Below are 13,101 nucleotides of genomic sequence, written 5' to 3' on the forward strand. Positions count from 1 at the left end.
GTCTTTTTTTTTTTTTTTTTTTTCGACTCAGGTCTTAATCTCATGGTTTGTGAGATCGAGCCCCGCGTGGGGCTTTGCTCTGACAGCATGGAGCCCACTTGGGATTCTCTCTCTCCATTTTCTCTCTCCCCTTCCCTGCTCGCACATGTGCGTGTGAACACTCCCTGTCTCTCTCAAATAAAAGAAGATGGGATTTATTTCAGTAATGTGTTTCATTTCCCACATTTCTTTATTATTTATCATTTATTAATATTCATTATTTTCTTTATTTTTTAAAGTTTACTTATTTTGAGAGAGCGAGCACACACACAGCAGGGGAGGGGCAGAGAGGGAGAGAGAGAATCCCAAGCAGGCTCTGTGCTATCACGACATGGGGCTCGAACTCACAAAACTGGGAGATTATTACCTGAGCCAAAATCGAGAGACGCTCAACCAATTGAGCCACCCAGGTGCTGCTGTGCTAACTTTTAAAAACCCAGTATGTATTTTACTGGGCCAGCCACATTTCTAGTGCTCAGTGGCCACATGTTGCTGATGCCTTTGAACTGGACAGCACAGGGTGAGACTTGATCCAAGTCAGGGTAGATATTTTTGGCAAGAACACTTAAAGGGTAGTAACTGCCTGTGTACAACTTTGAAACCATGGGGTTTGCTAAAGTCTGAGTCTACTCTTCTTCTCTTTCAGGCCCTGGGATGGAGCCGGTGTGCAGAGGGCGGTGAGGACCCAGCTCTGGGACCACATCACTTACCTCCTTTCTTAGTGAAACTGTCGGCTTGAGTAGTCTCAGGCTCGGATGAGGATGTCTTTGGGCCTCTCGCTGCTGCTCCCCCTCTGGGGGAGGACCTTTCTTCTTCTGCTCACTGTGGCCATGGCTCAGTCCCATTGGCCTTCGGAGGCCAGCAGGGACTGGGAGAACCAGCTTGAGGCGTCCATGCACTCAGTGCTTTCAGACCTTCACGAGGCTGTTCCCACAGTGGTGGGCATTCCTGATGGCACGGCTGTCGTTGGGCGCTCATTTCGAGTGACCATTCCAATGGATTTAATTGCTTCCAATGGAGAACTCATCAAGGTGAGATTGGATATAAAACTTACGTAAATGAGGGAGAATTCTCATCTGCATTTTAGTTGTTTTTTGTTTTTTTTAGTTTTAGTTTTCCATTCTAAGCTCCAGCAACTCTGAGCTCAGTTCTTCTAGGACCTGTGCAGTTACCTTAAGAGAGGGACAACCACTGATGTTTATAAGAGGGTTCCCAGATATCCTAGAATAGCATCCTAAACTTTTATTCTTGCTCTCATTTTGAAGGTGTTACCATTAAAAAGGCTTTACATCTGTGGTTTGGAAGATTCTTGGTCATCAGGTTAGGATTTGATGGAAGAGCTTTGTGTGTAGGCAGAGGTCTCCTGTCTTTAACCATGGGATTAAACCCAAGAAATAAGAACTGTTAAATGATTTGAACCTATTTTCTTTTTAAAGTTTTTATTTTTATTTGAGAGAGAGCGAACACATGTGCTGGGGAGGGGCAGAGGGAGAAGAAGAGAGAGAATCTTAAGCAGGCTCCATGTTCAGTCAGGAGCCCGGTGTGGGACTCGATCCCATGACCCTGGGATCATGACCTGAGCCGAAAGCAAGAGTTGGACGCTTAACCAGTTTGTTTTGCTCACAATTTTGTGGCCAGGAATTCCGGGATTCAGAACTCATCTGGGAACCTCATTTCTGCTTCACATGGCACTAGCTAGAATGGCTCATCTGGGGCTGGAGGATCCATTTCCAAGATGTTGTTTTGTTGTTTTGTTTTTTTAAATGCTTACTTATTTTTGAGAGAGAGTGTGTGTGCAAGAGCTGGGGAGGGGTAGAGAGAGGGAGACAGAGGATCCAAAGAGGGCTCTGTGTTGACAGCAAGAGAGCCCGATGCAGGGCTCAAACTCACAAACCATGAGATCATGACCTGATCCGAAGTCGCTTAACTGACTGAGCCACCCAGTGCCTCCTAAAATGGTTTATTAATGGCTGGCAAGTTGGTGCTGCCTGTTGACAGGGAGCTTAGCTGGGGCTGTTGGTTAGGGTCCTAGGTTCCTCTCCATGTAGACCTTTTCATGAGCTGCTTGGATTTCCTTACAGCACAATAACTGGGTTCCAAGATTGGGTATTCCAAGAAACAGGAAGTGGAAGCTGCCAGTCTTTTAAGGCCTGGCTTGGTAACTTGCATAGCAACACTTCCATTGTACTCATTGGTCAAAGCACACACAGCCTTCGGTGGGTCCTTATCCTCTTTCCCCTCTCTGACCCATAAGCCCCAGGCATCTAGATTAGAAATGGTCACAAATGCTATGGCCACTCTTTCCATTGAGAGGTGAGTCTGTGCCCCTTTCCCTTGAATCTGGGCAGACTCACTCCTTACCTGTACCTTCTTTGTGCTCCTTTCCTTTTCCCTGTTGGCCCCCTTCTCTTTAGTTCATGGCTTGTTCCCAGGGTGGGCCTTGTGATCTCAAAGGTGGTCATATTTCTGAAGATCCTGGCTTACTTGCACAGAGCTCTTTCTAGTTTGCAGAAGATTTCCATGTAATCTTTGTAATGCCTCTGGAAGCCACAAGCTAGTTTGACCATTAGAAAAAGAAGAGTGGCAGTTTTGGAAGTACAGTCCTTGCCCAACTTCAAGTTTGAGCTTTTGAATATCCAAACCCTGCAGTGGTTGCCCTTGTTCAGTGGCCATTAGAATGTTTGACATGCATTAGTTTTGACGAGAGGTGCCTTGAATCAATATAGTGAGCTGGGTATTTGCTGTATCTGGCAGAGAGACATTTAACAGGCTTATTCATCAGGGGAGTAAAGAGATTTTACTGGGAAAACAGGATTTTATCTGAGCACATTTATTTGTAGAAAGCAGACCATTTAGTAGCTGATTAGCCTGTGGAAGAACAGATGAAAATGTGTGATTCTTCTACCATCAGAGCTGTGTGGGGTGGGAAATCAGATCAGAAAGCCTGACTTCATCTCTGGAGCTTCCATTTCCCTGTATGTAAAACAAGATTGATAAATCTTTATATAAAAAGAGTTGAGGGGCGCCTGGGTGGCTCAGTCGTTTGGGCGTCCGACTTTGGCCGAGGTCATGATCTCACGGTTCATGGGTTTGAGCCCCGCATCAGGCTCTGTGCTGACAGCTTAGAGCCTGGGGCCTGCTTTGAATTCTGTGTCTCCCTCTCTCTCTGCCCCTTCCCTGCTCACACACTCTCTCTGTCTCTCAAAAATAAATAAACATTGAAAAAAAAAAAACGTTGAGGTTTTTTTTCTTATTATAACAATGATCTATAAATGTGTGTTGTAGGGGCACCTGGGGAGGGGCTCAGTTGAGCATCCAATGCTTGATTTCTGCTAAGGTCATGATCCCAGGATGGTGGAATCCAGCCCATGTTGGGCTCGGTGCTCAGCGTGAATCCTGCTTAAGTTCTCTCTCTCTGTCTTTCTCTCCCCGCCTCCCTCCCACCCTCCGCGCTTGCACTCTGTCTCTAAAATCAAAACAAAAACAAGCGATTTAAAAAAATGTATTCTTTGGGAATGTGGCTTTTATTTATTTTTAATTAAAAAATGTTTAATGTTTATTCATTTTTGAGAGAGAGGGAGAGAGAGAGAATGAGCGGGGGAGGGGCAGAGACAGAGGGAGACACAGAATCCAAAACAGGCCTCAGGCTCTGAGCTGTCAGTACAGAGCCCGATGTGGGGCTCAAACTCACAAACTGTGAGATCATGACCTGAGTTGAAGTCGGATGCTTCACCGACTGAGCCACCCAGGCACCCCTTTAATTTTTTTTTTTTTTATGTTTATTTATCTTTGAGATAGAGACAGAGAGGGGGACAGAGGATTTGAATTGGAATGGCTTTGGAGCTTGAACTTGCGAACCATGAGATCATGACCTGAGCCAAAGTTGGATGCTCAACCAACTGAGCCACCCAGGCACCATGACTTGCCCAGTATTCTTATGTATGTGAGGAATATTTCAGATCTTGGTCCCAAGGAGTGTTCTTGGGGTGACCTCCAAATTATATTCATCACTATTACCATCATCCAAGCTACCACTTATTTCTTCCCAGGCTGTCTCCCTCTGATCTTGACCCTTTCGTCTGTTTTCCACACTGAGGCAAGAGAGATGTCCTTATCTTTGTAAAGCTTGAATCTGCAAACACCTCCCCTTCCCCCAACCATTACTGAGCTGCACTTAGGATCAAGCCCCACATGATCTGGCCTCTGGTCTCCTCTCTCTCTCTCCTTTCCCTTCAGTGACTGTAAATCTCCTTTGGATTGTCAAAGCCTATGAGACTAAGCTTGTCCAAGCCTCATGTGGGGTTCTCAGGTGAGGATTGGTCTTCCAGCCATTTTGGATGTGGCCAAATTGCCTAATGAGAACTCAAAGGCAGAACAGGGGCCTGTCCTGCAATCTGATGAGATTTGATAGTGTGGTTGTCATATTTGCTGTGACTAGTCAGGGGATATGCATGGGGATTGGTGGTGGACTAATTCAGTGTTCGCAGTAGATTAAGCAATAGTCTATTGAAGGGATAGAAAAGTCCGTCACATTCTGAGCTGCCCTGGCCGCCTGCCCAAGTCTTGTTTGACCTGTGTGTGTCAAACCTGTGTGGGTATGCTGACTATTTCAGAAGTTTGTGGCAACTCTAGGAGTCACAGCAGAGGTTTGTACTGCTTCACATTAGCCAAGCGTGCTAATCAGGTGACATCAGCTTCCCAAAGCAAGGGCTTCCCTGTACTTTACACACCAGGCAGAAAGGTAAAAGAAGAGGGGACCCACCTGTCTGGAGGAGGTAGCCTTGAGGTCCTAGACTCTCTACTTTGCCCCACATCTGATACTTTTTAATGTCCAGACAGCCCTTGTCCGGTTTCAGCTTGGCCTGCACCCATTGCTTCTCCTGCTGTTCTGTAGCTCTGCCTCAAGAATTGATTTGCTGCTATTGACCTCAACTTAATTCCCAGATCGATTCCATTGACCTGATGATGCAAGAAGGGGCTCTGAGCTGCCTCCGGGCCCAGTGGCCAGCATGACCTTCTGGAGAGACTTGTGCCTTGGAGCTCTCTTCTCTCCTGTGGGCTTAGGACACTCTAAAGCAGGTGGTCTTTGCATGTGCTCTCTTGGACCACTCTGGATACCTGTATGCAAAGCTCACCCCAGGTTGACTGTCCTTTGCTCTCACAGCTGCCTGTGAACCCTAGAGCACCCTCCCTCTTCATCAGGGTTTGTGGGAATGGGTCCCACAGAAGCCAGCTTGGCCTTTGTTGGATAGATCATTGGCTGTCCCGAGCTGGCCACAGTGTAAGTTACCCGTCTCGACTCTTGCCTCCCTCAGGATTGGTGCCAGCTCCCTGCAGGTACCTCTCCTCTGACTTGAGTGAGCGAGGGACAGGCTGATGATGTGCCGAGAGATGCTCTTACCACTCCTTTCTGGAGTGGTCAGGAGAGACATCTTTTGTGTCTCAGAATGATTGGCTGCCCCTTCAGAGCCCCCTCAGATGTCTCATTTTGGTAGAGCCTGCAAGGTTGGCTTTTCATTCCTGCTTCCCCTTATCCTCCTTGCCTGGAGACAATGTGGACTTTCCCTCAGCCCAAGATGTCTGCAGACTGGGAGCAGCCCTTCCTGGGACTGTGCTCTCAGCTGCTGGCATGGGCCCCCAATTGTTCCCCTGAGAACAATGGGTACTCTTTTTTGGCCAGGAAGGGGACCTCATGAAAGGACCGTTTCTTTGGATGCTTGAGAGCTTTGTGGCAACCCCGCCTGCATGAGATGAACTGCAGTTTCTTCCTGCCTGGAGTGGGTGTTCCCTGGCTCTGAATGGACCTCTTGTGAACACAGCACACCGGGAAATGCGGGTTGGCGAGGGAAGGCATCTTTGGGGGTGGGTTGAAGAATGACATTTGCCCAGATGCATCAACTCAAATACTTACTGAAACGTAGACTTCTATGTTTAAAAAAAAAAATGTACTGACAAGGGCTGAAAGAACATGACAAAGTAAAAATAGATAACATTGGGATTGAGGAACTGATTCTGAGCATTTTATTAATGGCTGTAACTATGCTAAGCTCTTCCTTACTTTTGGGGAAAAGAGATTAATTTTTGTTTCTAGATGGGAACAGTTAACATCAAATAAAATGCTTCATAATCCAGACCTGAAGGGCACTGGCTGAGCTGAACAGGTTGTGTTCAGAATGTGATCCTGTGGCCTTTGTGGCAAGAGCCATGTGTTGGTTTGAGGCTTGCATGTCTAGCAGCAGGATCAATGATTGTCTTTCATGGGTATGGCTCTGCTTTACTCAGCAAAGCAAAGGCCCCTCGCACCCACTTCCACTATGGTTGCTCACCTTATGTAGGGACAAAGTTTTGGCTCTTTGACCTCAAGCCAGAGGCTCTTCCTGTTGACCTGTGCCATCTCCCTGCAGCCCATCCATGTGACTGTCCACGTGTGACTGTGGCTGAACTTGGCCACAGAGTAGATTTGTTACAGTTCATGGCCTAGACACAGGATCACTCTGATGTGAATCAGCACCATGGGGGCCTCTGAAACTTAACTGGAGGCTCAGACTCCATCAGAGGGACCATTTCCTATCTCCCTAAGCAGAGGAGCCCACACTGTAGGCCTGCCCAAAAGATGCCTTGACCACCTTATGTGCAAGTGCCTCCAAGGTATTGCATACGGTACCCAGCCACAGATGGCTCTGGGTTGGCCCAGCCTTGCAACTAGCCTGAGGAATGGGGAGTTGAAACGTCAAGAGCCAGTGACCAGGTCTGAGGGAAGCAGGGACTTTGCCAGGAAAGGCTGCTAGAGGCCTAAGGAGTGGGGTGTCCCAGGGCAGCAGTCTGTACCACTTTGAAATGGACCACTGAGAAGACCCTCTGGCATCTGTGGGGGATGCAGGGAAGGTCCCAGCCTGAACTCCTGGGGCTGTCTAGAAGTGTTGGTTGGAAGGTGCCACCACTTAGGGCCCAAAGGACCCTCCTAAAAGTTTGTAATGTGAGGGAATTTTTTCCAGATGCAGGTTTCTCAATCATAATTCCCTAGATCCCTCTTGGCTGGCCAGAATCACCTCACCCTGGGGTAACAGTGCTTACCCATCTTTCTGAAGTCTTTGCCATGTAAGTCCTACAACTCCTACATAGGTAACGTAACACCTTGTGGGTTCTGAATGATAAAGCTTAGGTTTTCTTGGTTTCAGAAGCGAGTGGTCATAATTAATTAGGCTCTAGTGAGAGTCTAGTTCTTTAGTTTTGCCTTTCAACTATGCCTAACTGGCTGGCACATACTGTGGGTGGAAACTTGCTTGTTTGTTTGTTTAAGTTTTTAATTTTTCTTCCAGTGTAGTTATCATACAGTGTTATATTAGTTTCAGGTGTATGATATAGTGATTCAACACTTCTATACATTACTCAGAGCTCATCATAAAGTGTTACTCTTTAATCCCTATCACTGGTTTTACCCCCCCCCCCACCTCCCCTCTGGTAACCATCAGTTCTCCATAGTTAAGAGTTTGTGTCTTGGTTTGCCTCTCTCTTTTTTCCTTTGTTTTGTTGGTTAAATGCCACATATGTGATTTCATATGGTCTTTGTCTTTCTCTGACTGACTTATTTCACTTAGCATTATACTCGTTAGCTCCCTCCATGTCGTTGCAAATGCCAAGATGGTCCATTGTATAGATACACCGCTTCTTTATCTGTTCTTCTATTGATGGACACTTGGGCTGCTTCCATAATTTGGCTATTGTAAATAATGCTGCAATAAACCTAGGAGTGCATATATCCCTTTGAATTAGTGTTTTTGTATTTTTTTGGGTAAATACCAAGTAGTGCGATTACTGGATTGTAGAGTAGTTTTATTTTTAACTTAAAAAAAATTTTTTTTAATGTTTATTTATTTATTTTGAGGTGAGGGAGGGGGTGTGGGAAGCGCACAAGCAGGGGAGGGGCAGAGAGAAGGAGAGACAGAATCCCAAGCAGGCTCTGCACCATCAGCACAGAGCCCAGTTTGGGGCCCAAACTCACAAACCGTGAGATCATGACCTGAGCCGAAGTCAAGAGTTGGATGCTTAACTGACTATGCCACCCGGGTGCCCCTATTTTTAACTTTTTGAGGAACCTCCATACTGTTTTTCAGAGTGGCTGCACCAGTTTGCATTTCCACCAACAGTGCACGAGATTTCCTTTTTCTCCACATCCTCGCCAATACTTGTTTTTTGTGTTTTTGATTTTAGCCATTCTAACAGGTATGAGGCGATACCTCAATTTAGTTTTGATTTGTATTTCCCTGATGATGAGTGATGTTGAGCATTTGTCTGATGGCCATCTGGATGTCTTCTTTGAAGAAATGTGTGTTCATCTCTTCTGCCCTTTTTTAAATTAGATTATTTGTTTTTTGGGTGTTGAGTTGTATAAGTTTCTTTTTACATTTTAGATGCTAACCGTTTATCAGATATGTCATTTGTGTATATCTTCTCCCATTCAGTAGGTTGCCTTTTAGTTTTATTATTTCCTTCACTGTGTAGAAGCTTTTTATTTTGATGTAGTTCCAATAGTTTATTTTTGCTTTGTTTCCCTTGCCTCAGGAGACATATCTAGAAAAATATTGCTACAGCTAATGTCATAAATTACTACCTGGGCTCACTTCTAGGATTTTTATGGTTTCAGGCCTCACATTTAGGTCTTTAATCCATTTTGAGTTTATTTTTGTGTGTGGTATAAGAAGGTGGTCTAGTTTCATTTTTTTGTATGTAGATGACCAGTTTTCCTAATACCATTTGTTGAAGAGACTGTCTTTTTCCCATTGGATATTCTTTCTTCTTGTCGAAGATTAATTGACCATATAATTTGGGTTTATTTCTGGGTTTTCTGTTCTGTTCCATTGATCTATGTGTCTGTCTTTATGCCAGTACTACACTGTTTGATTACTACAGCTTTGTAATGTAACTCAGGAATTGTGATGCCTCCACTTTGCTTTTCTTTTTCAAGGTTGCTTTGGCGTTCAGGGTCTTATGTGGTTCCATACAGATTTTAGGATTGTTTGTTCTAGTTCCATGAAAAATGCTGTTGGTCTTTTGAAAGGAATTGCATTAAATCAGTAGATTGCTTTGGGTTGTACAGACATTTTAATGATGTTTGTCCTTCTAATCTGTGAGCATGGAATGTCTTTCCATTTCTTTGTGTTGTCCACAGTTTCTTTCATCAATGTTTTATAATTTTCAGAGTACAGGTCTTTGATCTCTGGTTAAGTTTATTCCTAGATATTTTATTATTTTGGGTACAATTGTAAATAGGATTTTTTTTTTTTACTAACATTTTTTTACTTATTTTTGAGAGAGCACAAGTGGGGGAGGGGCAGATAAAAAGGGGGACAGAAGATCCAAAGCGGGCTCTGCGCTGACAGCAGCCAGCCCGAAATGGGACTTGAACTCACAAACCATGAGATCGTGACCTGAGCTGAAGACAGACGCTCAAACGACTGAACTGCCCAGGTGCCCAAACAGGATTGTGTTTTCTTAATTTCTCTTCATTCTGCTTCATTATTAGTGTACAGGAAGGAATGCAACAGATTTCTCTACACTGATTTTGTATCCTGTGACTTTACTGAATTCATTTATCAGTTCTAGTAGTTTCTGGTGGAGTCTTCAGGGTTTTCTGTAGTTATTGTGTCATCTGCAAATAGTGAAAATTTTTTTTTTCTTTTTGTTGTCTTTTTAAAAAAATATTTTTTAGGGGCGCCTGGGTGGCTCAGTCAGTTAAGCGGCCGACTTCAGCTCAGGTCATGATCTCGTGGTCCGTGAGTTCGAGCCCTGCGTTGGGCTCTGTGCTGACAGCTCAGAGCCTGGAGTCTGTTTCAGATTCTGTGTCTCCCTCTCTCTGACCCTCCCCCGTTCATGCTCTGTCTCTCTCTATCTCAAAAGTAAATAAACGTTAAAAAAAAATTAAAAAACATATTTTTTAATGTTTATTTTTGAGAGAGAGAGAGACAGAGTGTGAGTGGGGGAGGGGCAGAGAGAGAGAGAGAGAGAGACAGACAGACAGACAGACAGAATCCAAAGTAGGCTCCAGGCTCTGAGCTATCAGCACAGAGCTCAGTGTGGGGCTCAAACCCACAGACTGTGAGATCATGACCTGCACTGAAGTCAGATGCTTAACCGACTGAGCCACCCAGATGCCCCCTGTTTTTGTTGTGTGATTGCTGTGGGTAGGACTTCCAGTACAATGTTGAATAAAAATTGTGAGAGTAGGCATCCTTGTCTTGTTCCTGACTTTGGGAGAAAAGCTCTCAGTTTTTCTCCATTGAATATGATGTTTGCTGTGGGTTTTTCGTATTAAGACCTGTATTATGCTGAGGTTATGTTCCATTTAGACCTACTTTGTTGAGGGTTTCTGTCAAGAATGTTGAGGGTTTTTGGGGTGTTGTATGGAAAGCAATTTGGCAGTAAATTTCATATTAAAAAAATAGAATGTTGAGGGTTTTTATCATGAATGGATGTTGTGTTTTGTCACATGCTTTTTCTGCATGTTGAAATGATCATGTGGTTTTTATCTTTTATTGATGTGACATATCACATTGATTAATTTGAGAATATTGAACCACCTTTGCATCCTGGGTGATTGTGGTGAATTTTTTTAATGTATTGTTGGATTCAGTTTGCTAGTATTTTCTTGGGGATTTTTGCATCTATATTTATCAGAGATATTAGCCTATATAGTTCTCTTTTTTTGTGTGGTGGCTTTATCTGGTTTTGGTATTAGAAACTTGCTTTTTGAGTGAGGGATTAAGTACTGGAAGTTCCTCTGCCCTTTGCTCTCTCTCCAGGTTTAGAAGGATACTAATTTGGGGTGAGAGATGTTACTTGTGTTGCATGGTGTTTAGAACAGGTGCTGTATCTTTATCAAACTTGATGTTTGACGTTCTGTGTGAGAGAGGGCACCAGCGAAACAGTTGGAGACAGTGTCCCAGAGCTGAACAGGGAGTCAGTTACTAGTCGTCTATTAGCGTAGACTAAAGAGTGGCCAGAACCTTCATGTTTGTCAGTTCCCCAGTCATTAGTTGTGGCGGTTCATTGTGGGCATTGCTGGGTAACCTTTGGAACTCCATATGGGTCTGCCCAAGTTTTGTGGTTTTGATTCTTAATGTTTTTGGATGCACTTTATGGATCAATACTTCTTTTTTTTATTATTATTTTTTAAGTTTATTTATTTATTTTAAGAGAAAGTGCAAGCAGGGGAAGAGCAGAGAGAGAGGGGAGAGTGAGAATCTCAAGCAGGCTCCACGCTACCAGTGCGGAACAATGATGTCAGGTTCGAACTCACGAATTGTGAGATCATGACATGAGCTGAAGTCAGATGTTTGAGTGAGCCACCTAGGCGCCCCTGGATCAAGAGTTCTAAAACTCCGTGTATGGCTATTGGAGATCTTGTTTTCCTCACTGGTGGGCTTGCCTTCCATCTCAGAAGCGTGTCCTTTCTGAGGGTTGCTGAAAGATTTCTGGCTATTTCTATGTGAGCCTGTAAGCTAGAGCCTGTGATCTTCAGCCTTCCTCCTGCAGTTTCTGCCTCCTATGGGTGTTCCCACTAACAGCCTGAAGACTTCTTTCCAAGGTGGCTGCTTCATAAGGCCAGCAGGCCTTGCCTCCCCCAACTCAAAGACAGTGTTGGTATTTTGGCTGAGTGACCTGAAACCCTGGGGGAGTTCCATGGCCTGGACCAGCCTGTCACCCAAACATATGTGCTGGCACTGATGAGCAGCTCACAAGAGCTCTGATTCCTGCCTCTTGTCTGCCATTCCTAGTATGGCAGCCATTAAGGGTTAGTTGTAGGTGGTACGGCTAGGGCAGAGTCTATGGCCATACCATCCTGAACGTGCCCAATCTCGTCTGATCTCAGAAGCTATGCAGGGTCGGGCCTGGTTAGTACTTGGATGGGAGACAGCTAGGGCAGAAATCTTCCTATGAGTATCTCTAAGGTTAGTGAGAATCTCATGTGCAAATGTATCAGGATGGAGCACCCCTGTTTGAGACTGAAGAGCTGGATGCTGGTCTTTGGGTTGTCCCTGCAGCAAGTTCTCCTCTACCCCACACCCCTCAGGGTTTTCATCCACTCCTGACAGATAGGTCTTAAGAGGCAAGCAAGTCCCTGAGGGTCCCTGGGCTTTGTTCCCCTGTAGGAAGGATCCTGGCTTCCCCTTCCTGTAGCCTCCCCACTTCCCTTTGATGCTTTGAGCTTCTGCTCTGGGGGATGAACAGGGAGAAATGGCCACAGTGTATGCTGGGTCCAAGGCCAGAAGGAAGACTGGGAGTGGACCCTGGACCTGTCAGTGCAGATGCCTCACAATACATACTGGGTCCTCTCTTGTCCCAGGAGTGTGCGGGGAACCAGCACCCACAGAGAATCCAATGTGTGCCTGGTCCTGTGATTGTGGCAAATGATGGCATCATTTTCTTCTTTTTGCAGATGAGAAAACTGAGGCTGAGGTTGGGTCAAGCCTCAGCCTAGCTGGAGCTGGAGTTCAGCCAAGGACTCCTGGAGATGGGGCTTCTTGTCAGATCATCTGCTGTTATAGGAAGAGTCCTGGCTTGTCATAGGGGCAGCATCTCTCAGGAGTAACTTTTATAACCTGCTTCGCCCTTAGGCCTTAAGAGAAAAAGTGTGTAGAGCCTGGAAGTTTTGAAAGCTTGGAAGGATGTGTGGAATTCCCATGGGCTGAAGGCCTCCTGCTTTGTCAGCGTAGAGCAGGTGCTGCATTACAGAGCATTCCCTGAACTGGGTGCCCTCAGGAGCAAGGGGCTGTTAGTGGAATCCTTCAGGGTCTGTGGACAGTGCCAGACCTTGAGGCATGTTCAGACTTCCTAGTTCAGGGGCTTTCCCCAAATAGCCTTGAGAATACAGAGATGCCAGCTTGCCTGTGACTTGGCTAGGTTCCTTGCGGAGTTCATTTGTTTTGCTTCATGTGGCCCTTTATTAAAGCAAATCATTGCCACCCAAAGTGCTGCCTGGGCCTGACATTCCCAGTACCAGAATGCTCAGAGATGCATGGATTTTAGACCATTCAGGTTGGTACCTTTCCTTCCTGTATGAGG

At 45.3% G+C, this 13,101-nt stretch overlaps 1 protein-coding gene across 5 annotated transcripts in view; it reads left to right on the forward strand.

The window, feature by feature from the left end:
* DAG1 (dystroglycan 1) overlaps positions 1–13,101 on the forward strand; it is a 69,769-nt gene that overhangs the window by 48,767 nt on the left and 7,901 nt on the right. For all 5 annotated transcript variants that reach the window (XM_030306759.1, XM_030306758.1, XM_030306757.1 and 2 more), the window contains one exon: positions 686–1,070. In XM_030306759.1, the coding sequence (XP_030162619.1) occupies positions 795–1,070 (276 nt within the window). In that variant the 5' untranslated portion in view covers positions 686–794. The remainder of the gene's footprint in view (positions 1–685; positions 1,071–13,101) is intronic.

Source organism: Lynx canadensis, chromosome A2 (assembly GCF_007474595.2).
Source record: "Lynx canadensis isolate LIC74 chromosome A2, mLynCan4.pri.v2, whole genome shotgun sequence".
NCBI lineage: Eukaryota > Metazoa > Chordata > Mammalia > Carnivora > Felidae > Lynx > Lynx canadensis.